Raw genomic sequence first — 27815 nt, 5'->3', positions numbered from 1 at the left:
TCATCCAAAAGCTTATGAAAAGGTACATAATAAACACCATGGCTAAAGAACACAGACCAGTAACTTAAGCCTACTACAACAGTATATCAGCTGCAGACACATACTTTCACATGTAACTCCATCGTAGGAATACAGATTCACTTTTGTCATTTTATTTTTGTGACAATGGCAGTTGTATGGGTGAACATAGAATTTGTAAAAATAAGTCGTTGACTGTATGGCATACAATAACACAACACAAACATGTCCAGAAACCCTCATTCACTGACATTACATTGGGCTTGGATGTCCACCACTCTAATGAGGGAAGACAGAAAAGAGACAACCGCAAAGTAATACAAGGCAAAACAGCACACAATTGAATGTTTCAACTATGTAAAGGTGGAAAAATAATTTTAAAAAGTAACTTATTTCCCTTAATAATGCAGATTGTAAGATTCAAACCATATGATAAAATGAATAACATTCAACACCACCGGAACACACAGTCAGACCAACAGACCAATCAGATTATTTACCCAGGCTTCATCACCATGCCAACCCCTGCAGAGATCTGCCAGCAGGCGAGGTCACAATACTACACAGAGGTGCCCTCTGTGAGAGGGGCTGTCTTGTTGTCATCAGGCTTCATGGCAGGGAAGAACAGCACCTCCTGTGAAACATAATTAACATCAGGTGGTTTCACACAGACACAGAGTCCTGCTGAAGCGCATTCAAGTTTGTAGTGCGTGTGTGTGTAAACACGCATCAACACAATGTCCCCTACAGCATAAAAATAAACATGCATGCCTAACGCCTTGTACACATTGGCAGTTTGAAGTGACTAAAAAGCTTTTTTTTTTTTTGTGCATATACAATTAAAATCTATTATAAAATCTAAAAGCACATGGAATCGGATATTTCAAACCACCTTCGTAGGTGAATCTGATTCCTGGCCATGCAACTTGTGTCTGAACGGTCAAATGTGATTTATTTACTCCCAACTGTTTTTGACTTATCTTGTTTGCTAGCTACTCTGTTGACAGTTTGACAGTTTGATAAGAACATGTGGTAGCTAACTAGCTTTTTAATGGTTTACAAACAAATGAGTGAATGTGCTAGAAAGCTTAACAGCTACCTAGCTAGCGGACTGTTGTGGCTAGCCAAAAAGGACTCCTTTTGAAAGGTGGATCAGCTTATAGTTTGAGGCTTTATAAGTGTTCTTACACTATGACTTTTAACATTTAAAGGAACAGGGAAACATTCATTGCAGACATTGTTCTCGCCTTAGCTTGCTACATAACATGAGTGATAGGAAGCAGGAGCACCACCAATCAGCCTAAACCACTGCGCACACACCAGTCGTTACTATGACAACTAGCATAGCCATGTCTGCAAATGACTGCTGTCTGAACATACAAAAATCGGATTTGGTCACTTGTAAATTCCTGTTTGGACAGTCAGTATTTCAAAACGAGCTTAAAAACGACATTAATTTGAGCATTAAGGCCTACAGTGTGAACAAGGCTTTAGAGATTGTAAAGGATCTACATTGGCCTCTGCCTGTATGTACTTTGACTGTACCTTAATGTTGTTGGAGTCTGTGAGGAACATGGTAAGACGGTCAAGGCCCATGCCCCAGCCAGCAGTTGGTGGCAGGCCATACTCTAGTGCCGTGCAGAAAGTCTCATCAACAGACATGCTCTCGTCATCACCCTCTGCCTTGGCCTAATAAAACACAAAAATACACACAGGAGCTAGATGAGAAACTAAAAATAAGTAGCTCATCAAGATTTACAGGGTGGTGACTCAAACAGGAAAATATCAGAAAGAAAATGAAGCACCAATGGTAACTAAGTTGACGTAAGGGAAGACTTTTCGGAAAATACTTCAGTTCAGTGGCCCGCTACTACTACAAACAGTTAAAGTCGGAAGTTTACATACACCTTAGCCAAATATATTTAAACTCGGTTTTTCACAATTCCTGAAATGTAATCCTAGTAAAAATTCCCTCTTAGGTCAGCTAGGATCACCACTTTATTTTAAGAATGTGAAATGTCAGTATAATAGTAGAGTGATCTATTTCAGCTTTTATTTATTTCATCACATTCCCAGTGGGTCAGAAGTTTACATACACTAAATTAGTATTTGGTAGCATTGCCTTAAAATTGTTTAACTTGGGTCAAACGTTTTGGGTAGCCTTCCACAAGCTTCCCACAATACGTTGGGTGAATTTTGGCCCATTCCTCCTGATAGAGCTGCTGTAACTGAGTCCGGGTTGTAGGCCTCCCTGCTCGCACACGCTTTTTCAGTTCTGCCCACAGGGCTTTGTGATGGCCACCCCAATACCTTGACTTTGTTGACCTTAAGCCATTTTGCCACAACTTTGGAAGTATGCTTGGGGTCATTGTCGATTTGGAAGACTCATTTGTGACCAAGCATTAACTTCCTGACTGATGTCTTGAGATGTTGCTTCAATATATCCACATAATTTCCCTTCCACACGATGCCATCTATTTTGTGAGGTGCACCAGTCCCTCCTGCAGCAAAGCACCCCCACAACATGATGCTGCCACCCCCGTGCTTCACGGTTGGGATGGTATTCTTCGGCTTGCAAGCCTCCCCTTTTTCCTCCAAACATAACGATGGTCATCATGGCCAAACAGTTATATTTTGGTTTCATCAGACCAGAGGACATTTCTACAAAAAGTATGATCTTTGTCCCCATGTGCAGTTGCAAACCGTAGTCTGGCTTTTTTTAGGTCGGTTTTGGAGCAGTGGCTTTTTCCTTGCTGAGCAGCATTTCAGGTTATGTTGATATAGGACTCATTTTACTGTGGATATACAGTCATGACCAAAAGTTTTGAGAATGACAAATATACATTTTCTCAAAGTCTGCTTGCCTCAGTTTGTATGATGGCAATTTGCAGTTACTCCAGAATGTTATGAAGAGTGATCAGATGAATTGCAAAGTCCCCTCTGTCATGCAAATGAACTGTATCCCCAAAAAACATTTCCACTGCATTTCAGCCCTGTCACAAAAGGATCAGCTGACACCATGTCAGTGATTCTCTCATTAACACAGGTGTGAATGTTGACGATGACAAGGCTGGAGATTGCTTTCTCATGCTGATTGAGTTCGAATAACTGACTGGAAGCTTCAAAAGGAGGGTGGTGCTTGGAATCCTTGTTCTTCCTCTGTCAACCGTGGTTACCTGCAAGGAAACACGTTCCATCATCATTGCTTTGCACAAAAAAGGGATTCAGAGGCAAGGATATTGCTGCCAGTAAGATTGCACCTAAATCAACCATTTATCGGATCATCAAGAACTTCAAGGAGAGCGGTTCAATTGTTGTGAAGAATGCTTCAGGGTGCCCAAGAAAGTCCAGCAAGCGCCAGGACCGTCTCCTAAAGTTGATTCAGATGCGGGATCGGGGCACCACCAGTAGAGCTTGCTCAGGAATGGCAGCAGGCAAGTGTGAGTGCATCTGCACACACAGTGAGGTGAAGACTTTGAGGATGGCCTGGTGTCAAGAAGGGCAGCAAAGAAGCCACTTCTCTCCAGGAAAAACATCAGGGACAGACTGATATTCTGCAAAAGGTACAGGGATTGGACTGGTGAGGACTGGGGTGAAGTCATTTTCTCTGATGAATCCCCTTTCCGATTGTTTGGGGCATCCGGAAAAGAGCTTGTCCGGAGAAGACATGGTGAGCGCTACCATCAGTCCTGTGTCATGCCAACAGTAAAGCATCCTGAGACCATTCATGTGTGGGGTTGCTTCTCAGCCAAGGGAGTGGGCTCACTCACAATTTTGCCTAAGAACACAGCCATGAATAAAGAATGGTACCAACACATCCTCAGAGAGCAACTTCTCCCAACCATCCAGGAACAGTTTGGTGAAGAACAATGCCTTTTCCAGCATGATGAGCACCTTGGCATAAGTGATAACGAAGTGGCTTGGGGAACAAAACATCGATATTTTGGGTCCATGGCCAGGAAACTCCCCAGACCTTAATCCCATTGAGAACCTGTGGTCAATCTTCAAGAGGCAGGTGGACAAACAAAAACCCACAAGTTCTGACAAACTCCAAGCATTGATTATGCAAGAATGGGCTGCCATCAGTCAGGATGTGGCCCAGAAGTTAATTGACAGCATGCCAGGGCGGATTGCAGAGGTCTTGAAAAAGAAGGGTCAACACAGCAAATATTGACTCTTTGCATCAACTTCATGTAATTGTCAATAAAAGCCTTTGACACTTACGAAATGCTTGTAATTATACTTCAGTATTCCATAGTAACATCTGACAAAAATATCCAAAGACACTGAAGCAGCAAGCTTTGTGGAAATTAATATTTGTGTCATTCTCAAAACCTTTTAGTACCTGTTTCCACCAGCATCTTCACAAGGTCCTTTGCTGTTGTTCTGGGATTGATTTGCACTTTTTGCACCAAAGTACGTTCATCTCTAGGAGACAGAACGCATCTCCTTCCTGAGCAGTATGACGGCTGCGTGGTCCCATGGTGTTTATACTTGTGTACCATTGTTTGTACAGATTAATGTAGTACTGTTGGAATCGGCTAAACTTTGAGCATTGAGATACTAAATAAATGATAGAGAAGAAGCCTTGAATAGGAAGAGTGAAAGAGACAGGGTTGTGTGTCAGAAGTTAATGGTTCTCTGTGGGAAGACGGATAGCTTTGGAATGTGTTGGTGGAAAGGAGTAGAGCAACGGTTGAGATAGGGGAGACAGACTGACATCTATGGACTAGGGGAAGGAGGGGTTGAGGTCAGGAGGTGAGGTCAGTTCCCCTTAAGGGAGTAATGTCCTAACCGACTACAATTGTTTTTCCGAGGTCTTGGCTGATTTCTTTTGATTTTCCCATGATGTCAAGCAAAGAGGCACTGAGTTTGAAGGAGGCCTTGAAATACATGCCTATCAGAAGCTTTAAAGCCATGACATAATTTTCTGGAATTTTCCAAGCTATTTAAAGGCACAGTCGTATGTAAACTTCTGACCCACTGGAGGTAGTTTGTTAACAAGAAAGTTTTGCCTTGAAATACATCCACAGGGAATGGTTGAAAAAGCTTCTAAAGCCAGTTTTAATGACTCCAACCTAAGTGTATGTAAACTTCCGACTTCAACTGTAGTTTCTAGCATTACTCAGCCGACTTGCCCAGGCACACTGACCTTAGCCTGTTGCTCAAAGAGCTCCCTCTGTCTGATAGGGTCGTTCAACTCAGTGTAGGCATTACAGATCTCCTTCTTCAATACAAACAGCTCAAAACGCTCCGTCAGGCCTTTCTCTGACCGGTGCCTGTATGGGGAGAGATCAAGGAGAGCATAGATAGATACATCAGGATTGACAAGCAGGGGGCACTGCAATACCTATGACTCAGTTTCAAATGGTAAACTGCAGTCCATTGGAATGTGAATAAGAGCACTTGTGCTTGTTTTTAAATGAGTGTAATATGGATAGGAAGAGCTCACCATTTGGCCAGGGGGCTCATGATCTGTGGGTGGTCACAGATGAACGTGGGGTTGATACACGTAACTTCCAGGAAATCTCCCACCAACTGCAGGGATAAACATCAACTTCAGTTTAGTCGTGATGTCAACAACATGGAAGGGCTATAGGAGGAGGGTTTCCTGATGTAGATTAGAAAGACACCTTGTCAAGGAGGCGGGCAGTGGTTCTAGGAGGAGGGCACTCCACTCCTTTCTGGGCACACAGTTCATCAAAGAATGTACGGGTCTCTGGGGAGGGTGGAGAGGGACAGGTCAGTAAGACAGCCTAGGAAATTCTATAAATATATAGAGGTATAGCTGTGGCACTGTATTGACCGCCATTCATTCTCCTACCGTCACTGTCGTAGGTGTCAGCAGCTGGGAACTTGACGCCCATCTCCTTCTCCAGGTCGTGCGTCATGCTGACCCTCCTGAAGGGAGGAGTGAAGTCGATCTCATAGGTCGGGCCCTCTGGACCCTCTGGATGATACTTCACTTTGTACTCTCCAGTGATGTGCTTGACCATCCCTGATGGAAAGAGAGAGAGCAGACCAGTTAGTAAGGGAACCTACCAGCGACACACCTACATATCACTGTGAGTAACACACACATATATATATACACACACACATATATATATATTCACATTCCAGAATGATGAAGTAGAAACACCCCCTTCATTCACCCGAGAGAAGCTTCTCTGTGATATCCATCAAGTCATAGTAATCTGCATAGGCCATATAGAATTCGCAGGTGGTGAACTCTGGATTGTGGGTGAGGTCAATGCCTTCGTTTCTGAACTGCCGTCCAATTTCATACACTCTGTCAAACCCCCCAACCACAAGCATCTGGGGAAAGAAGACACGTAAATATGAGCGTGGAGTTGAAAGTGTTTTTTCATGTGTTATTGGTCCTTCCTCAGGGGACATGTTACCTTGTGGTAGAGCTCAGGAGCAATCCTCATGTAAAGGTTCATGTCTAGGTCATTATGGTAGGTCACAAAGGGTTTGGCCACAGCCCCACCAGGAATCAGGTTCATCATGGGCGTCTCAATCTGTAAAAAATGTGTGTTGTGGTTTTAAAGTCTCAGTTACCTATCTCCATCCAAAACCATGTTTGTGAAAAAGAAGCCTTTAAAATGACTTTCCACATCAAAGAGAAGACAGCTTTACTCCTCTTGAACTCTTAACCGGAACTCCTCCACACTCCAATGTAATTTCCCTGACACAAGTGCCCATTTCCCTCACCTCCAGGAATCCCAGCCCGTCCAGGAAGCTGCGGAGGTAAGTGATGATCTTGGCACGTGTTACAAACTTCTGCCTCACATAGTCATTGAGAATCAGATCCAGGTATCGCTGACGGAATCGTGTTTCCTGGAGGCAATTGGTTAGAGATAGTGTGAGGATCCCTAAAAATTGTAATTTCTTCTGCAGATTACATGAATTAAAGGTGTCCTGTATCATCTCTCATTCATTTGAAGGCCTGACATGTTTTCTGTATGTCCACTACAGGATTGTGAAGGTGCTCACCTTGTCCTTGAGACCAAAGTGCAGGTGGGGCAGCATGTGCAAGCAAGGTGAAAGCAGGGTCATCTCTATGGGAATGATGCTCAGTTCGCCCTTCTTGGTCTTTCCTGGATTACCACGAACACCGATGATGTCACCACGCCGCAGCTTGTTGTTGATGCGCACAAATTCCTCCTCAGACTTGTAGCTCCTGACAGGGAAGATTGACAGAAGGGGTTAGAAAAGATACATGTGGGAGTTATGAGCTCACATGAGTAGTGTAGTTCTGGGAAGGACCATGTTCTGTACCTGTTGGTTGCCATAACTTGCAGCTTGACGCCTTCCCCTCGCAAGTCATAGAAGATTAACTTGGCCCCAGACTCTCTCTTGGCATGGACACGACCTGCCAACAACAGAGTTTCACATATGTCAAAAATACAGATTGACCATCAAAACACATTATTCCAACACACAATAGTTGAAAACAGTTGTCAGTACCTGATACATTGAGGACAATGTCTGTTAGCTGGTCTCCAGGCTGTAGGTGGTTGTATTTCTCAATGAACTCTGTGAGCGACAGATCTACATTGTACTTGTGAGGGTATGGGTCCTCTGCCGTGCCCTTCAGAGCCTGGATGGCTTGAGTGCGGATCTTAAAGTATTGCTATTGGGATAAACAATATAAAGTGAGGTTACTGCAAATGTACATGAGCTCAATTACTACAGCCCTATTTTTGAGAAATACACCACCGGTCAAAAGTTTTAGAACACCGTCATGTTACAAAATGTCAGGTTTGCATGTACAGTTCCAGTCAAAGGTTTGTACACACCTACTCATTCAAGTTTAAAAATATATATATATTCTACATTGTAGAATAATAGTGAAGACATCAACTATGAAATAACACATATGGAATCATGTAGTAAGCAAAAAAAGTGTTGTTACACAAATCAAAATATATTTTACATTTGATATTCTTCAAATAGCCACCATTTGCCTTGATGACAACTTGGCACATTCTCTCAACCAGCTTCACCTGGAATGCTTTTCCAACAGTCTTGAAGGAGTTCCCATATATGCTGAGCACTTGTTGGCTGCTTTTCTTTCACTCTGCGGTCCAACTCATCCCAAACCATCTCAATTAGGTTGAGGTCAGGAGACTGTGAAGGCCAGGTCATCTGATGCAGCACTCCATCACTCTCCTTCTTGGTAAAATAGCCCTTACACAGCCGTAGAGGTGTGTTGGGTCATTGTCTTGTTGAAAAAAAAGGTTGTCCCACTAAGCCCAAACCTGATGGGAAGGCGTATCGCAGCAGAATGCGGTGGTAGCCATGCTGGTTAAGTGTGCCTTGAATTCTAAATAAATCACAGATGGCGTAACCAGCAAAGCACCCCCACACCATAACACCATCTCCTCCATGCTTCATGGTGGGAAATACACACGTGGTTGGAACAAAAAAAATCTCCAATTTGGACTCCAGACAAAAGGACAAAATCTGAACAGAGATGTGTCTGTTACTTGAACTCTGAAGCATTTATTTGGGAAGCAATTTCTGAGGCTGGTAACTCTAACGAACTTCCTCTGCAGCAGATTGTAGAGGTAACTCTGGGTCTTCCATTCCTGTGGCAATCCTCATGAGAGCCAGTTTCATCATAGCGCTTGATGGTTTTTGAGACTGCACTTGGAGAAACTGTCAAAGTCATTGAAATGTTCCGTATTGACTGACCTTCATGTCTTAAGGTAATGATGGACTCTTTGCTTATTTGAGCTCTTCTGGCCATTATATGGATTTGGTATTTTATCAAATAGGGCTATCTTCTGTATATCCCCCTACCTTGTCACAACACAACTGATTGGATCAAACGCATTAAGAAGGAAAGAAATTCCACAAATTAACAAAGCACACCTGTTAATTGAAATGCATTCCAGGTGACTACCTCATGAAGCTGGTTGAGAGAATGCCAAGAGTGCGCAAAGCTGTCATCAAGGCAAAGGGTGGCTATTTGAAGAATCTCAAATATATTTAGATTTGTGGTTACTATATGATTCCATATGTGTTTTTTCATAGTTTTGATGTCTTCACTATTATTCTACAATGATGAAAACGGTAAAAATAAGGAAAAACCCTTGACTTAGTAATATTCTACTAAGATCAGCAGTAAATGTTCTCAAGCAAATCACAAGAGGGAGGGAAGGATGAACATAAACATCCATATAGCTCACGTTAGGGTCCAGGGTCTCCTCATCTGCATTCTGATCTGCCTGGTCATTGGTCTCCTTCTGCTCAACCTGCACTTTGACTTTGGCTTCCTTCTCAGATGCCTTCTTCTCAGCTTTCATTCGTCTCTTCAGCTCACTGACAACAACAACACAGACACAGAGGGTAACATCAGGGTATCTAGTGGACTCTGCATCGGGTTTGAGGGGACTACTTAATAAAGCCATACAAGTAATGCCTAAAAAGGGAATCATTCATGACAAAAGGGTGGTTGTTTTTCTCACTGAATGGAAAAGCCACCAACCTTTTGTCACCTCGCCAGCGATTCCCCTGAATTAGAGCTGGGACTGACGCTGCACTGGGGAGAGCGAACTTTACCCCCTGAGCCCTGACCCCAAAGGCTTGGCACACCTGGTGCCTGGCAGTTCTGACCACCAGAGTCAGCATGGTGAGGCAGGATGACCTACTGTGCTACACCAGTCAATGACCAGACCTGGAGACACACACACACACACAGAGCACAGCTGACTTATTTCTGTGAATTTGAAACATGGGACCAACACTTTACATGTTGCGTTTATATTTTTGTTCGGTGTTAACGGGTTTAGTAACAGTGGTGTAAAGTAAGTAGAAATACTTTGAAGTACTACTTAAGTCATTTTTTGGGGGGGTGTCTTGTACTTTACTATTTATATTTTGACAATTTTTACTCCACTACATTGGAGTAAAAGTTGCAGGACTTTGCAGTTCGAAAACTCTGCCATCATTTTCAAATGGCCCTGAGATATGGGATGTCTCTCTGAGTCAGGGATGTCTCTCTATAAAGGTCCCTGGCCTCACACCAATATACGGATTTAAGAGTCAAACCGTCATTCAAAATGAACAACCAACCCTTGTCAGTGTTGATATCCTATTTCCGGTCGTGATTTGGTTAAGTTAAATAACCAAGCAACTGATTTAGCTTCTTTTCCATTTCGGCAGCCTCCTAGAATGACTAAATGACATCTGTATCTCTAGCTGTAGCCACCGAAAAACAATAAGAGGGGAAAGGGTCAGTCACTCACTCACTTACCCAATGACATCCTACTTAGCTAGCTAACGTTAGGCGCCATGCTTTAACTTACTAAATAAATAGCTACATAAATAGATATGATAGCTGATTAGCCACGTTATGACTGACCTGTGATCATTGCCCTTGCTAGGTATATTGTATTGCAATCCCCAGGATTAGTTACATTTCTTCATATCTGCTGAGTAGTTAAAGCGCCGTCAGTTCAACTTTAAATAGCGCATACAACCCAATTATTTCCTCCCGTTCTATTGATGTTAATGTGATATCAATATGAGTGATTAACAAAATAGTGTCACGTTAACCTTTCCACGTTGGCAACCCACTTTGAACAAAATGCAACAATCGAAAATGTAGCTGGCTATTTTTTACAAGTTGTCCTCTAACCAGTGATATGCACACTATTCCCAGATTCCATGTGCTTTTTCAGTAGGGTTCCTTTGAACAGGATTTGCAACCTGACCCCCCACCTTGTTCTATTGATTACAATGTGATATCGATATGAGTGATTGACAAATAAGTGTTGCATTTCCCTTCGTTTTGGCGACCCCCAAATCAAAACATGGCCCGTTTCAGGAAGCTAGGCGAATGTCGCACGGCGCTAATACACAAGAGAATTAAATGTAAAACATTTTTGGGGATAAAAATAGAATGTGAACTTTCATGTGCCTTAATAACAAACTTGAATGCCATCTGTAAATATGAATCAACATGTTAAATTACAAGCCTAGTTGATTTAGCTACAGAAAAAGACAGGAACCTTCCCGCTAGACATGATTGGCTGAAATAATGGATGGGATGGACATGCCGAGAGATGAGTTAGGATTAGTCTGCAATGTAGCATGCTTCTGTTTATAACATGAGCTACTCAGTACGTCAATCCGTTTGTACTGTATGGGTTGGGATTATGGTTCACTGTTTAGCTAGCTAGCTACCTAAACAAGAGACTCGCCAGATGATTACACAACCCATCAAGTTAGCCAGATGTGTCTGGGGATGATTACAACCATCTATTGTATTTCATGAACACATGTACATGTCTAGACAATAGTGACACATCCACTTAGGTAGATGTGGCTGGGGGGTGGTTATAGCATTTTTTCCCCCACATGACCCATCAATTTAAACAAGTGTGTCTGGGTAAGCATCATCTAATAATTATAAAATATTTTTATGTGGACACTTACTATGCAAATAACAATTTCACTGTGCCGTTTACACCTTCTGTATCCTGTGCCTGTGACAAATACATGTTGATATATAGTGTGTGTTTACCAAAGACGGTAATGTGAAGAACAATATGACCTGCACCGAAGTCAGATTAGGATATATGCCTTGGTAAAGTGTATTTTTACTACTACTTTCAACACATTTAGTCTTGAAATCTTTGGTTATTTACTACACTACTCTTACTTTGTTTAGCACATGGCCTCACATGTGAATCCTTAAAGAGATGGGTGGGGACAGGCTTAAGAAGGGTGTGAACTATGCTGAATGGATGTAGACAAAGCTCTCCAGTAGGTGTACCAAAACATTCAATGTCCATTTTCTCGAAAGTGGTGACATGTTTATTAACTTTCAAAGGTGAATTACTTCCATTATTCCTCAAGTGCAGTGTATGATACACCATTTTGTAGCTGATTTCAATTTGTTTTCGGAATAACAATGGAATTTAACATTAATTTCCAATAGTATTCTAATTAAAATCAGGTAAAAACTGCTGAATGGGTCCAAATATTTCTGTAATTGATTTATTTTGATGATATACCTGACATCGTGAAAATGAGTTTGTCCTGCCTAGTCACGTTTGAGTGTCCAAATCAAGCATTTTCTTTGGCTTTTGATAATTAAGTATATTTCAAACCAAATGCTTTTACTCAGGTAATATTTTACTCTTTCACTTGAGTCATTTTCTATTACAGTAACTTCACTTTTACTGAAGTATGAACATTTTCACTTTCATTCTGAGCTGATCAGACCACGTAACCCAGAAGTAGCTAGCTACATTCACTATCTTTCAAGCCATCACATTACGGAAGTGAAATAGGATATTTAGCTTGGATGCATAAAGCTGACTACTTCAATGTTTCCTCAAATATATAGCATATCTGTATGACCTGAAAGGTTGGTGAAGTTGGCAAGCAACTCTTTATGGTAAAGCCAAAAAGGCAAACCCTTCTTCAGCTAAAACGTGGTTTTGTCAATAAACCTAGCTGAAAATAAGGAACTTCACTTCAGCAAATTACCTGGGTAATTTCTACGGTGCAATATGGATTTTGTGATCATCACCATTAACAGAATAGGATGAAGAGCATCCATGTCGCTTGACAGAAAAGACCATTGGAATTGGTATGCACATTCGCAATGGAACACTCGTTTAACCATCGATCTTTATCCGATCTGATGCAACTGTGTGCAACAATATCCGAAACATTTGATCGAATAATAACACGGAAGTGAAACACACATCATCAACGTGTTGCACACATCTTCATAGATTATTTCCAATAGAAAAGTGAATCGACATTGGCTTACTTTTTGCTGAGTTCACTTGCGTCCACCTCTATAACGTCAGCCATCTTCCTCTTGCAGCAAGTGAGTGCTGCAAGCAAAATCAACGCCAACACACACACAACTGTACGCAATGACGTCTCAACGCGTTCGAGGGCATCAGTCTGACGCAAGACGCTGCGTAAAAGTAGGACAGCACTCAGACAACCAGGGGATCATATGAGTTTGTTTTGTTGTTTCAAATAACTCCATGGGTGGCCTTCATTTTTATCTTCGTTGAAGAACATAGGTCCTTTACTAATTATAAATGTCTAATGCGAATATTAAAATACATGTCAATATGTGATCATATTCATCTGGTTTCTGAGCATCCTTCCCTCCCTTCATAATTTTAGGACATGTTTTGGATGGACAACTAGGGTATGGCCACTATGCATTTAATTGATGATAAGTTATGTTACTCTTCAAACGTAATTAGATTGATGTGCTTGTGATTTTGACATTTCAAATCTTTCACGGTATGGGAAATACATGTGTCTCCTGAACAACAAAAGAAAAGTTGATCAATGCAAAAATTGAACTAAAACCAAACATCAGAGTGGGTAAATAAATTAGACAAAGGAAAACACATCATCTATCTTTATTAATATAGATACCAGCAGGTTTACATAAATATAACTACTAGGGATGCACAATATATCAGTAAGCATATTGGAATAGGCCAATATTAGCTAAAAATGCCAACATCAGCATCGGCCCGATGTCTAGTTTAACGCAGATGTGCAAAACCGATGTCAAAGATGACGTGCATACCTATATAACGTAGGTAGATGACGCCACAAAAAATAAAGCGCTACACGTGAAACACAGCATTCATAACCTAGCCCACATGAGCATGATGAGTCTGACAGCACAGTGGGTCAACAAGGATTTCCTACTGAGGAAAGCCGTATTGCCACCCCAAGAATGTGCTGGTTCTCATAGCACTGCTGCCATTTCAATGGCATTTGAGAACATGTTTGAAACTTGGAAACACGAACACTCCAAGCTCCATTCGAACAACTGACTCAAGAAATAAGGTCAACTGCGTCTGCAGCAGACGTGATACACTGTCATGGCATAGAAACACCTGCTCAACAAAAATACCAACACAGACCGTCAGGTTAACTTCAAAAAGTACTCTACTAGAGGCTGTGAACAAGTGATCTGGTGGCACTTTCTCTGAGTCTACTGTGTCACCACCAAGCTTGATGCTAGGTACAAGGACCGCTACTTCGATGCAGACAAGAAACAGGGTTTACGTGAAATGTTACAGACAGAGCTGGACAAGATGGAAACGGACACAGTGACAGTGTGCACCGAGGGAGAGACGCCACAGACAGACAGAGCTGAAACTTAACTGCTTGACATTTATGACGAAATCCTGGTTGAGACTGAACAAATGAACAACGAAACAGCACAGCAAGTAAGTGAAAGAAATGGGTTTCATTATGTTTTACTGGTAATGGGGACATATGTAAATGCCAACAAAATAACTTTTTGGTCAGTGTGTGTGTGTGTGTGTTTCAACTATTTAACTGTACTAGAATGCTTAAAAGGCTACTAACATTTTAAGTTCCGGTTATGGGTATCGTTTTTTGGCAAGGAAAATATCGGATATCGTATCGGCCAAAAATGTCATAACTACAAGAATATACAAATGCCCCAACAAAAGCAAAAATACATTTTTATATGGATCCATTTTTTTAAAGGTAACATTTAACAGTTAACATGGTAGCTAAAAACACATAGGTGACATGCACTCCCCATACCTATAACCTGTCAGTGCTATCAACAGGTTCACTACTGATCCCCCCCCCAAAAATGGCAAGTTTGTTTGAATTAGGTGAAATGTGTTTGTCTTGGTTGACAAAAGCACAATCATAAAAATAAAATGAAAACCCAGTGGCACACAGTATCAATACTATTCAAAAAGCTACATAAATAACTCATAGAATTACAATGTTTCGTTATAGTTTCCCCTTTGCAATGAACAATCAAGAGAGGCTAAATAGATCAAATATATATTAAAAAAGTAACAGATGCACACTACCATTCAAAAGTTTGGGGTCACTTAGAAATTCTTGTTTTTGAAAGAAAATAACAATTTTGGTCCATTAAAATAACATAAAATTGATCAGAAACACAGTGTAGACATTGTTAATGTTGGAAATGACTATTGTAGCTGGAAATGGCTGATTTTTTTATGGAATATTTACATAGGTGTACAGAGGTTCATTATCAGCAACCAATACTCCCGTGTTCCAATGGCATGTTGTTAGCTAATCCAAGTTTATAATTTTAAAAGGCTAATTGATCATTAGAAAACCCTTTTGCAATTATGTTAGCACAGCTGAAAACTGTTTGTCAGAGTATCTGGAGCATCAGCATTTGTGGGTTTGATTACAGGCTCAAAATGGAAAACAAAGAACAAAGAACTTTCTTCTGAAACTCGTCAGTCTATTCTTATTTCTGAGAAATGAAGGCTATTCCATGCGAGAAATTGCCAAGACACTGAAGATCTCGTACAACGCTGTGCACTACTCCCTTCACAGAACAGCACAAACTGTCTCTAACCTGAATAGAAAGAGGAGTGAGAGGACCCGGTGCACAACTGAGCAAGAGAACAAGTACATTAGTGTCTAGTTTGAGAAACAGACACCTCACAAGTCCTTAACTGGCAGCTTCATTAATAGTACCCGCAAAACACCCGTCTCAATGTCAACAGTGAAGAGGCAACCCCGGGATGCTGGCCTTCTAAACAGAGTTGCAAAGAAAAAGCCATATCTCAGACTGGCTAATAAAAATAAAATATTAAATTGGGCAAAAGAACACAGACACTGGACAGAGGAACTCTGTCTAGAAGGCCAGCATCCTGGAGTCGCCTCTTCACTGTTGACACAGACTGGTGTTCTGCGGGAACTGTTTAATGAAGCTGCCAGTTCAGGACTTGTGAGGCGTCTGACCAAGACCCTTATCCCCGATTGCTCAGTTTGGCCGGGCAGCCAGCTCTAGGAAGAGTCTCAGTGGTTCAAAATTTCTTCCATTTATGAATGATGGAGTCCACTGTGTTTTTGGGGGCCTTCAATGCTGCAGAAATTTGTTGGTATACTTCCAAATCTGTGCCTCGACACAATCCTGTCTCGGAGCTCTACGGACAATTCCTTTGACCTCATGGCTTGGTTTTTGCTCTGACATGCACTGTCAACTGTGGGACCTTATTCAGTCAGGTCCATAAGAATTTGGACAGTGACACAGTTCCTGCTTGTTCTTGGGGCTATTTGCCTTCAGTTTTGCCTTCAGCAAGTGAAATGCATGCTCAATTGGATTCATGCCAAGTGATTGACTTTGCCATTGGAGAACATTCCACTTCCTTACCTTAAAAACATAATTGGGTTGCTTCCACTGTATGCTTTGGGTCATTGTCCATCTGCACTGTGAAGCACCGTCCAATGAGTTTTGAAGCATTTGGCTGAATCTGAGCAGATAATATAGCCCTAAACACTTCAGAATGAATCCTGCTGCTTTTGTCAGCAGTCACATCATCAATAAATACAACAGAACCAGTTCCATTGGCAGCCATACATGTCCACGCCATAACACCACCTCCACCATGCTTCACAGATCAGATGGAATGCTTCGAATCATGAGCAGTTTCTTCCCTTCTCATCATTCTGGTACAAGTTCTCTTTGTCTTATCTTCACATAGGATGTTGTTCCAGAACTGTATAGGCTTTTTTTAGCAAACTAATCTGGTCTTCCTGTTTTTGCGGCTTACCAATGGTTTACATCTTGTGGTAAACCCTCTGTATTTACTCTGGTGAAGTCTTCTCTTGATTGTTGACTTTGACACAGAAACGCCTACCTCCTAGAGGGTGTTCTTGATCTGGCCAACTGTTGTGAAGGTTTTTTTTTTCACTAGGGAAATAATTAAGTGTCATCCAACACAGTTGTTTTCAATGGTCTTCCAGGCCTTTTAGTGTTCCTGAGCTCACCAGTGTGTTCTTTCTTTTTAAGAATGTACCAAATAGTTGATTTGGTCACACATAATGTTTTTGCTATCTCTCTGATGTGTTTGTTTTGATTTTCAGCCTAATGATGGCTTGCTTCACTGGCAGTGACAGCTCTTTGGACTTCATATTGAGGGTTAACAGCAACAGATCCCAAATGCAAATGTCACACTTGAAATCAGCTCTAGACCTTTTATCTGCTTATTTGTAAATTAACTAATGAGGGAATAACGCACACCTGGCCATTGAACAGCTGAGCAGCCAATTGTCCAAATTACTTTTAGTCCCTTAAAAAAAGGGGGGCACATATAAAAAGTGCTGTAATTCCTACACCGGTCACCCGATTTGGATGTAAATACCCTCAAATGAACGTCTACACTTTCAGCTCCTTATTTAATTTCAACTCCAATATGCTGTGGCAGACAGCTACAATAATAATAACTTGGTCAATGTCCAAGAAACATCTCAAGGATGATCAATGGAAACAGGATGCACCTGAGCTCAATTTTGAGTCTCATAGAAAAAGGGTCTGAATACTTATTTTACCAAATCAAATATGTTATGTTTTTTATTTTTAATACATTTGCTACAATTTCTAAAAATCTGTTTTCACTTCGTCATAATGGGGTATGGTGTGTAGATTGACGAGGGAAAATCTATTTTAGAATAAGGCTGTAACGTAACAAAAACGTGAAGGGGTCTGAATACACTGTATACCAGTGTGCACGGTTGTCTGTTTGATGTAATTAAATAGTATATTATTATTTGTATCGTTCTATGGCAAATGTACATAATGTGTTTTGTAGTGATGTCTCCATGGAAGATGTTTGTATTGGCTTGTGTCTGGCATGCACAAACTAGACTTATTTATAGATCTGAGAGGAGAACACTGCCATGTTATAGAAAGGCATCATCCCTTTATTATTTAATCAATCGTTTAATGTTGCCATTGTGCTACATGCATGAGTGAGAAAGATCAGTGAGAAAAAGTTGTGATGGACTACTTTCTGCACACTGTCAGTGTGAACCGGAGTGACTCAGTATTGCCACATGCAATCAGTGTTCCCTGCACTCAGCCCCTCCCAAGCTTCATTATGGCACCCCTCATGTCTCTTTTGCAACTAATGTTCCTATACTTCTGAGTATAACAATGTTCAAAGTTTCACCCAGAATCCAACAGTGACTAGCTATGACAATCTGTTTGCACTGTATGGGTTGGAATTATGGTTTATTGTTTAGCTAGCTAGATGGTGAAGCATGATACCTCACTGCAGAGAATGCGTTTCCACTTGCTCTAGAGTCCAATGGCTATCTTAGGTTTGTGTGCGGCTGCTCGGCCATGGAAACCCGTTTCACAAAGTTCCCGACAAATAGTTATTGTGCTGACGTTGCTTCCAGAGGCAGTTTGAAACTCAGTAGTGAGTGTTGCAACCGAGGACAGACAACTTTTACGCGCTACGCGCTTCAGCACTCGGTGGTCCCATTCTGTGAGTTTGTGTGGCCTACCACTTGGCAGCTGAGACATTACTCCTAGACGTTTCCACTAAACAATAACAGCACTTACAGATGATTGGGGCAGCTCTAGCAAGGCAGAGATTTGACAAATTGACTTATATGGTAGAAAATTACGAGATTGTGTTAATACTGTTTATGCATCGAATACGGTTTCTCAGTACTTCCTCATCTGTGTCTGTGTTAACTGAGTTGGCCTCTGGGGTTTGAGCTAGCAACTGATTTAGGATGGTCTTGTCCTCTCTCAGAGCCTGGTATTCTGGTGTTTGTGTACTCTGAGGTACCAGGGAGGAGATGGCTCTGGTATGGACAGCTGATAAGAATAACCTTGTCTTAGGGGCCAAACTTTGGTTTCTATACAATTAGAACAGTTTTCACAGCAAATTATATCTGGCTGGGGGATACTCCTTTCTCAAATACAAAACCTCACCCTTTGACCCATTCCACACATGTTGTTTGTCATGTAGACTAAGAGGTTGTATCTTTGCCATCTTAACCCAACTCTGTTTTGAGGTTCTCAGTGATCACCAGATGATTGTTTGTCATTACTTCAGAGTCTCTCTAACTTGGTTAGAATTTCCACGACATCTGTTGGAAAGGTGGCATCCTATGACAGTGCCACGTTGAAAGTCCCTGAGCTCTTCAATGCGGGCCATTCTACTGCCAATGTTTGTCTACAGAGATTGCATGGTTGTGTGCTCAATTTTATACACCTTTCAGCAATGGGTGTAGCTGAAATAGCTGAATCAACTGATTTGAAGGGGTGTCCATATACCTTTGTCCAATGCCTGTATTTCATGAACATGTGTACATGTCTAGACAATTGTGACCCATCCACTTAGCTATTTATGGCTGGGGGGTGGTTACAGCATTTCTTTCACATGAACCATCAATTTAGACAAGTGTGTCCGGGTAAGCATCATTTAATAATAAAATATTTATCCAATATTTTCATCTGGACACGTTCTATTTTTTATATTGCAAAAGCAGACATGCAAGACAAGACCATTTCACTGTAGCTTTTACACCTTCTGTATCCTGTGCATGTGACAAACTTTGATTTGATATATCGTGTGTGTTTACCAGAGATGGTAATGTGAAGAACAACATGACCTGCACCAAAGTCAGATTAGGATTTAGGCCAAGGACTAGATAAAGTGTACTAATACTTTTTGCTGCTACTTTCACCACTTGAAGTCTTGAAAACTTTGTTTGTTTCGCACATGGCCTCACATGTGAATACTTAAAGAGATGGGTGGGGCTAAGGCTTAAGAGGGTGTGAACTCTGCTGAATGGGTTTAGAGAAATAAGAACTCTCCAGTAGGTGTGCCAAAACAAGGGCCATTTTCTCAGAAGTGGGGTTACAAGGTAACCAGTGTAGTGTTTGATATAGATATACTATTTTGTAGTCTGTGTTTTTATCCAATGTATATAAAAAAAATGCTTTCTGGTGTGTCCTGTCTACTTTGTGTTTGAGATTTTGTTTTTAAACAAAAATCATGCTTTCTGACTTGCCAAATATAAGTAATAAAAGTAATAGTATTTTTTACTTCTGAGAATTAAGTATACATAAAAACAAACAGACTTTTCTCAAGGAATATATTTTACTCTGACTTTCACTTGAGTCATTTTCTATTCAGGTATCTTTACTTTATGACAATTGGGTACTTGTTCCACTGAGTAGGAAGAACATTTTCACTTTCATTCTGAGCTGATCAGTCAGACCTGTCACACCCTGACCATAGTTTGCTTTGTATGTTCTATGTTTTGTTTGGTCAGGGTGTGATCTGAGTGGGCATTCTATGTTAGATGTCTTGGTTGTCTGTTTCTGTGGTTGGGCCTGATATGGTTCTCAATCAGAGGCAGGTGTTAGTCATTGTCTCTGATTGGGAGCCATATTTAGGTAGCCTGTTTTGTGTTGGGTTTTGTGGGTGATTGTTCCTGTCTTTGTGTTTGTTGCACCAGATAGGACTGTTTTGTTTTTTTTCACGTTTCTTGTTTTGTAGATTGTTCTATTTTTCATCTTTATTAAAGATGTACAAAAATAACCATGCTGCATTTTGGTCCGCCTCTCTTTCACCAGAAGAAAACCGTTACAGAATCACCAACCAAGGACCAAGCGCCGTGGCAAACAGAGGCAGCAGCAAAAGCAGCAGCAAAAGCAGCAGCAGGAGCAACAGCAGCAGCAGCAAAAGCAGCAGCAAAAGCAGGAGCAACAGCAGCAGCAGCAAAAGCAGCAGCAGGAGAAGCAGCAGGAGCAGCAGCAGCAGCAGTGGGAGAGGCTGCACTATTTGGAAGAATGGACTTGGGAGGAGATCCTAGACGGGAAAGGACCCTGGGCAGAGCCAGGGGAATATTGCCGCCCCAAAGCCGAGCTGGAGGCAGCGAAAGCAGAGAAGCGGCATTATGAGGAGCTAGCACGGCAGAGCGTCTGGAAGCCCGAGAGGCAGTCCCAAAAATGTCTTGGGGCGGGGGCACAGGGAGAGTGTGGGAGAGTCAGGTGTCAGACCTGAGCCAACTCCCCCTGTTTATCGTAAGGAGCCATGGATGTTATCGGAGCTATCGGCGAAGCTGAGGGCTGAGTCTGAGAGGGTCGAGGAGTTATTGGACAGAATGGAGGAGAGAGAACAGATGGGAGATGAGGAGACACTCGAGGAGGTGTTAATAGAATTGGGGGAGTGTGAGGCGAGAGAGCAGTTGATTTGGAATAGTATGCACGGCATTCGCCCTGAGGAGCGTGTTAGCTGTCCGATGCCACCTGTGTCAGTTCCTCGTACTCAACCTGAAACTTGTGTTGGCGTTCCGGAGGATTTGATGCCGGCTATACACACCAGGTCTCCAGTACACCTTCACAACCCGGTGTGTCCTGTTCCTTGAACCGGAGGTGCGTGTCCCCGGCCCGGTACCACCAGTGCCGGCTCCCCGCACCAGGCTGTTTCTCCGTCCCATCAAGACAGGTGCTACCGCCTGTTCGGCGCTACCAGAGCTTCCGCCCCTCAGTCCAGAGGCGCCAGAGCCCCTCAGTCCAGAGGCGCCAGGGCCCCTCAGTCCAGAGGCGCCAGAGCCCCTCAGTCCAGAGGCGCCAGAGCCACTCAGTCCAGCGCTGCCGGAGCCTTCCTCCTCTCCAGCGCCGCCGGAGCCTTCCTCCTCTCCAGCACCGCCTGAGCTACCCGTCTGCCCAGCGCCATCAGAGTCTCCCGTCTGCCCAGCGCCGCCAGTGCTGCCAGGGGCCGCCAGTGCCGCCAATCTGCCAGGAGCCGCCAGTCTGCCAGGAGCCGCCAGGAGCCGCCAGTGCCGCCAGTCTGCCAGGTGCCGCCAGTGCCGCCAGGAGCCGCCAGTGCCGCCAGTCAGCCATGATCCGCCAGTGCCGCCAGTCAGCCATGATCCGCCAGTGCCGCCAGTCAGCCAGGATCCGCCAGAGCCGCCAGTCAGCCAGGATCCGCCAGAGCCGCCATTCAGCCAGGATCCGCCAGAGCTGCCAGTCAGCCAGGATCTGCCAGAGTCGTCAGTCTGTCCCGAGCTGCCCCTCTGTCCCGAGCTGCCCCTCTGTCCCGAGCTGCCCCTCTGTCCCGAGCTGCCCCTCTGTCCCGAGCTGCCCCTCTGTCCCGAGCTGCCCCTCAGTCCAGTGGGTTCATTTAGAAGGGTCGCTGTGGTTAGGAGGCCACGGAAGCGGACAATGGGGCGGACTAAGACTATGGTGAAGTGGAGGCCACGTCCAGCACCAGAGCCGCCACCGCGGACAGATGCCCACCCAGACCCTCCCCAATAGGTTCAGGTTTTGCGGCCGGAGTCCGCACCTAGTTTGCTTTGTATGTTCTATGTTTTGTTTGGTCAGGGTGTGATCTGAGTGGGCATTCTATGTTGGATGTCTTGGTTGTCTGTTTCTGTGGTTGGGCCGGATATGGTTCTCAATCAGAGGCAGGTGTTAGTCATTGTCTCTGATTGGGAGCCATATTTAGGTAGCCTGTTTTGTGTTAGGTTTTATGGGTGATTGTTCCTGTCTTTGTGTTTGTGGCACCAGATAGGACTTTCGGTTTCTTGTTTTGTAGATTGTTCTGTTTTCATCTTTATTAAAGATGTACAAAAATAACCACGCTGCATTTTGGTCCGCCTCTCTTTCACCAGAAGAAAACCGTTACAAGACCACGTAGCCCAGAAGTAGCAAGCTAAATACACTAGCTAGCAAGCCATCCCATTACAGAAGTGAGATTATAGAATAATGCAAAATACTGATGAGTTCAATGTTTCTTCACATAAATAGCACATCAGTATGACCTGCAAGGTTGGTGAATTTGGCAAGCGACTCATTATGATAAAGCTAAAAAGGCAAACACTTCGTTAGCTAAAACGTAGTTTTGTTAATCAACCTACATGAAAACAAGAAACTTCAAATCAGCAAATAACCTTGGGTAATTTATACGATGCAATATCGGTTTTGTAGTTATATCCACTCACAGAATAGGATGGAGAGCATGCATACGTGTACATTAATGAACTGCAAGCAGCACGTGTGATAAGCTGCTTGACCCTAATGGACCATTAGAATATGTATGTACATTCGCTATGGTACACTTATTTTTCCATTGTGCTTTATCCGATCTGATGCAACCGTGTGCAACAATATCCTACTGATTTTATGGAATAACAACACGGAAGTGATCCACACACACCATCAACGTGTTGCACACGTCTTCATAAATGCTGTCCAATAAACGAGTGAATTGACAATGGCTTTTTGCTTAGTTTCTCTGCATCCACCTCCATAACGTCTGCCATCTTATTTTTCTCTTTCGCAAGGCTTTGTCGGGCGTTGGCATCCAAGTTATGGTGCATTACCGCCACCTTCTGTACTGGACTGTGGGCCAGAGCAAGGGAGAAATGAACTTCTACCTGCCAGCCACGTTTCTCTTAAAAAAGATACAAATATTTGAGACTATATCTAATGACGTTCTATTCAATATACATATCCTCTTTAAACTAATTTCCTGTATTCCCTTCTCCCCCATACAAGATCTCTGCCTCTCTCTTTCCCTCTCATACTGCCCACACTGTATCAATACACGCTCCACTGTCTCCTGGCATCCAGGACCTGGATGACGACCTCTAAATATCGCGCCATACCTGAGAGTAAACATCATTGACCATGAATGAAAACAACAAAGGCCTAATTACTCTCCCCAAGCGGTGTATCGTTATCCACCAGGTAGCTGCCTTGTCCTTCCCATCTGGACAAGAGGAATACCTATGTAAGAATGCTGTTCATTAACTATAGCTCAGCCTTCAACACCATAGTACCCTCCAAGCTTGGGCCCAGAGTCTGAACCCCGTCCTGTGCAACTGGGTCCTGGACTTCCTGAAGGGCTACCCCCAGGTGGTGAAGGTTGGAAACATCACCTCCACTGAGCTGATTTTCAACACAGGGGCCTGACAAGGGTGCGTGCTCAGCCCCCTCCTGTACTCCCTGTTCACCCATGACTGCGTGGCCACTCACACCTCCAACTCAATCATCAAGTTTGCGGACGACACAACAGTAGCAGGCCTGATTACCTACAGGGAGGAGGCGAGGGCCCTGGCGTAGTGGTGCCAGGAAAATAACCTCTCCCTCAATGTCAACAAATGAAGAAGCTGATAATGGACTTCAGGAGACAGCAGAGGGTGCACGCCCCTATCCACATCGACAGGACTACAGTGGAGACGGTGAAAAGCTTCAAGTTCCTTGGACTGCACATCATTGGCAACCTGAAATGGTCCACCCACACAAACAGTGTGGTGAAAAAGGCACAACAGTGCCTCTTCAACCTCAGGAGGCTGAATACATTTGTCTTAGCCCCTAAAGACTTTGTCTTGGCCCCACAAACTTTTACAGATGCACAATTGAAAGCATCCTGTTGGGCTGTACCACCCCTTGGTATGGCAACTGCACTGCCTACAACCAAAGTGCTCTCCAGAGGGTGGTGTGGTCTGCCCAATGCATCACCGGGGGAACACTGCCGGCCCTCCAGCACCCGATGTCACAGGAAGGCCAAAAAGATCATCAAGGACATCAACCACCCGAGCCACGGCCGGTTCACCCCGCTATCATCCAGAAGACGAGGTCAGTACAGTTGGATCAAAGCTGGGACCAAGCGACTGAAAAACAGCTTCTATCTCAAGGCTATTAGACTGTTAAATAGCCATCACTAGCTGGTTACCACCCGGTTACTGAAACCCTGCACCTTAGAGGCTGATGCCCTATGTACAGTTGAAGTCTGAAGTTTACATACACTTAGGTTGCAGTCATTAAAACTCGTTTTTCAACCACTCCACAAATATCTTGTTAACAAACTATAGTTTTGGCAAGTCGGTTAGGACATCTACTTTGTGCATGACAAGTAATTTTTCCAACAATATTTTTACAGACAGATTATTTCACTTATCATTCACTGTATCATAATTCCAGTGGGTCAGAAGTTCACATACACTAAGTTGACTCCGCCTTTAAACAGCTTGGAAAATTCCAGAAAATGATGTCATGGCTTTAGAAGCTTCTGATAGGCTAATTGACATCATTTGAGTCAATTGGAGGTGTACCTGTGGATGTATTTCAAGGCCTACCTTCAAACGCAGTGCCTCTTTGCTTGACATCATGGGAAAATCAAAAGAAATCAGCCAAGACCTCAGAAAATAAATTGTAGACCTGCACAAGCCTGGTTCATCCTTGGGAGCAATTTCCAAACGCCTGAAGGTACCACGTTCATCTGTATAAACAATAGTATGCAAGTATAAGCACCATGGGACCAAGCAGCCGTCATAACGCTCAGGAAGGAGACGCGTTCGGTCTAACGCGGATTAACGGACTTTGGTGCGAAAAGGGCAAATCAATCCCAGAACAACAGCAAAGACCTTGTGAAGATGCTGGAGGAAACAGGTACAAAAGTTTCTATATCCACAATAAAACGAGTCCTATAATGACATAACCTGAAAGGTCACTCAGCAAGGAAGAAGCCACTGCTCAAAAACTGCCATAAAGCCAGACTACGGTTTGCAACTGCACATGGGGACAAAGATCATACTTTTTGGAGAAATGTCCTCTGATCTGGTGAAACAAAAATAGAACTGTTTGGCCATAATGACCATCATTATGTTTGGAGGAAAAACGGGGAGGCTTACAAGCCGAAGAACACCATCCCAACCGTGAAGCACGGGGGTGGCAGCATCATGTTGTGGGGTGCTGTGCTGCAGGAGGGACTGGTGTACAAAATAGATGGCATCATGAGGGAGGAAAATTATGTGGATATATTGAAGCAACATCTCAAGACATCAGTCAGGAAGTTAAAGCTTTGTCGCAAATGGGTCTTCCAAATGCACAATGACCCCAAGCATACTTCCAAAGTTGTGGCAAAATGGCTTAAGGACAACAAAGTCAAGGTATTGGAGTGGCCATAACAAAGCTCAATCCCATATAAAATTTGTGGACAGAACTGAAAAAGTGTGTGCGAGCAAGGAGGCCTTACAAACCTGACTCCGCTACACCAGCTCTGTCAGGTGGAATGGGTCAAAATTCACCCAATTTATTGTGGGAAGCTTGTGGAAGGCTACCCAATTTTTTACTAGAATTAAATGTCAGGAATTATGAATGTATTTGGCTAAGGTGTATGTAAACTTCCGACTTCAACTGTACCTCCAAACAGAAAATCCTTTAACCAGTTGTACGTTCTTCCTCCTACCCCCATAATATCAAGCTAGATTAACAACCCCTCCTTCCACATCATATCATACGCCTTCTCCACATCAAAAAGACAGCTACAACATTCTCCTTGTTCACCTGAGCCTTTGACCTCTGATTCTAAGCAGAGCACTGGGTCCATAGTCCCCCTTCCCTTCCTGAACCCACTCTGATGTGGTGATACTAGCCCCTTGCTCTCCAGGAAGGAAGTTAGCCCCGCCGTAATCATATGTTCCATAATCTTTCACACGTGATGTTAAATCTATTGGCCAATAACTTGTTGGCCTCGCTGGGTCCTTCCCTGGCTTCCGGATTGGTACCACTACTGCCTCCCAACTGCCTGGTAGTTTCCCCTCCTCCCACACGTTGATGTACAACACCAATACCTTATCCAGTGCCCCATCAAGAAGATGGGTCGACATAACATAGCACAGTTCATATTTCCCAGGTGAAGATAACCCAGCCTTACCTATTGCCCTTTTCACCTCTGACATGGGAAATGGTGCATTCAACACATCATTTACATCCTCCCTCCTGTCCAGCACTCCTGGGTGCTCCTTTCTTGTTCTCTCTCTCCCCCTCTGCCCCTCTGCCAAATTTGCTGTGCTATGCACTTGGACAAACATTTTGGCCATCATCTCTGCCTTCTCATCTGTTACTGCCATATCCTCCCCATTCGTCAACACTGGATAATCTCACTCCCTTTAACCCCACTTCTCCCACAGGTGTCGCCCTTCCAATGGTGTCACAGAACCGACGCCAACATGACCTCTTTGCCTGACGGATAGTTCTCCTCACCAGGGCCTTCTTATACCGAATCAGATGTTGGAAGTCATGCGTCCTTTTCAGTACTCTAAATGCCCTCTTTCTACTCCTCCATTGCCATTGCCCCACACTCCTCCGTCCACCATGGGACTGCTTTCCTCCTCCTCCTTCCTGAACTCTTAGGTATAGCCACAGTAGCTGTCCCACTCAGGTATTCATACTATCCACATCCCCACTTATATCCACCCAAGCCATCACCTGCTCACTCAGCTCCTGAAACTGATCCCACTTTGCCCTTCCAAACACCCACCGGTCTACTCCACTGACACCTCCTCCGACCTACTGTAACATAGTATGGGATAATGATCACTCCCTACTGTCAACTCCTCCCATACATTCCACTCAAATGATTCCTGCTATCACACTAGACACCAGAGTGAGGGCCAAGGCAGACTCCTTCCCTATGGCTACATCAATCCTGGTCCCTCGGCCATCATTCAAGCACACCACATCTTTCATTACTATCAGGTTTTCCATCACTTGGTCATTTCCATCGATCCGTTTCCCTACACCACATTACCTTACTTCTATCCTGGCCCTCCATCCTCTCCAGCTCCAAACGAGATCAACGCACGTATACACACTTTGACGTTGAACTGTACGCAATGACGTCTCAGCGTGTTCGAGGGGATCAGTCACAGAAGACACTGCGCAAAAGTAGTACTGCACCCAGACCACCAGGGGGATCAGGTTAGTTAATTTTGTTGCAGGTGATCTTCATTTTTTTAAATGTATGTAACTAGGCAAGTCAGTTCAGAACAAATTATTATTTACAATGACGGCCAAACCCTCACCTTCTTCATTGAAGAACACAGGTCATTTACTAATTATAAATCTCTAATCACAATATTAAATGACATTTTAATATGTGATCATATTCATCTGGTTTCTGAGCATGCAAGCATGTTTTTCCCTTTCTACTTCCCTCGCT

General features: G+C 43.3%; 1 protein-coding gene across 3 annotated transcripts; it reads right to left on the bottom strand.

Moving 5' to 3' along the window:
- Positions 1–136: 136 nt before the first annotated feature.
- LOC112249161 (lysine--tRNA ligase) lies at positions 137–27474 on the bottom strand. Of its 3 annotated transcripts, XM_024418860.2 has the most exons (15): positions 12818–12895; positions 9518–9706; positions 9219–9351; positions 7492–7657; positions 7303–7396; positions 7018–7204; positions 6736–6861; positions 6423–6542; positions 6174–6336; positions 5843–6016; positions 5652–5737; positions 5471–5556; positions 5171–5297; positions 1564–1707; positions 137–652 (listed from the first exon to the last, which is right to left on the bottom strand). In XM_024418860.2, exons 2-15 carry the CDS (start codon positions 9658–9660, stop codon positions 578–580), a joined length of 1824 nt encoding a protein of 607 aa, XP_024274628.1. In that variant the 5' UTR covers positions 9661–9706; positions 12818–12895; the 3' UTR covers positions 137–577. The 3 variants fall into 3 exon arrangements, with proteins under 3 accessions (XP_024274628.1, XP_042176974.1, XP_024274629.1); XM_042321040.1 differs by lacking the exons at positions 9518–9706; positions 12818–12895 and adding an exon at positions 27405–27474; XM_024418861.2 differs by lacking the exon at positions 9518–9706 and having other exon boundaries at positions 12818–12934.
- Positions 27475–27815: the final 341 nt, after the last annotated feature.

Source organism: Oncorhynchus tshawytscha, linkage group LG04 (genome assembly GCF_018296145.1).
Source record: "Oncorhynchus tshawytscha isolate Ot180627B linkage group LG04, Otsh_v2.0, whole genome shotgun sequence".
NCBI lineage: Eukaryota > Metazoa > Chordata > Actinopteri > Salmoniformes > Salmonidae > Oncorhynchus > Oncorhynchus tshawytscha.
The sequence above is the reverse complement of the archived record's forward strand: the minus strand, read 5'-3'. Positions and strand labels throughout refer to the sequence as shown.

Excerpts from the sequence above, each read along its gene's own strand:
- LOC112249161 (XM_024418860.2), bottom strand. The coding sequence starts at position 9,660 with ATGCTGACTCTGGTGGTCAGAACTGCCAGGCACCAGGTGTGCCAAGCC. Across the intron at positions 9,352-9,517 it reads CGCTGGCGAGGTGACAAAAG|TGAGCTGAAGAGACGAATGA; the intron begins GTTGGTGGCTTT and ends TGTTGTTGTCAG. Across the intron at positions 5,738-5,842 it reads TGACACCTACGACAGTGACG|AGACCCGTACATTCTTTGAT; the intron begins GTAGGAGAATGA and ends CACCCTCCCCAG.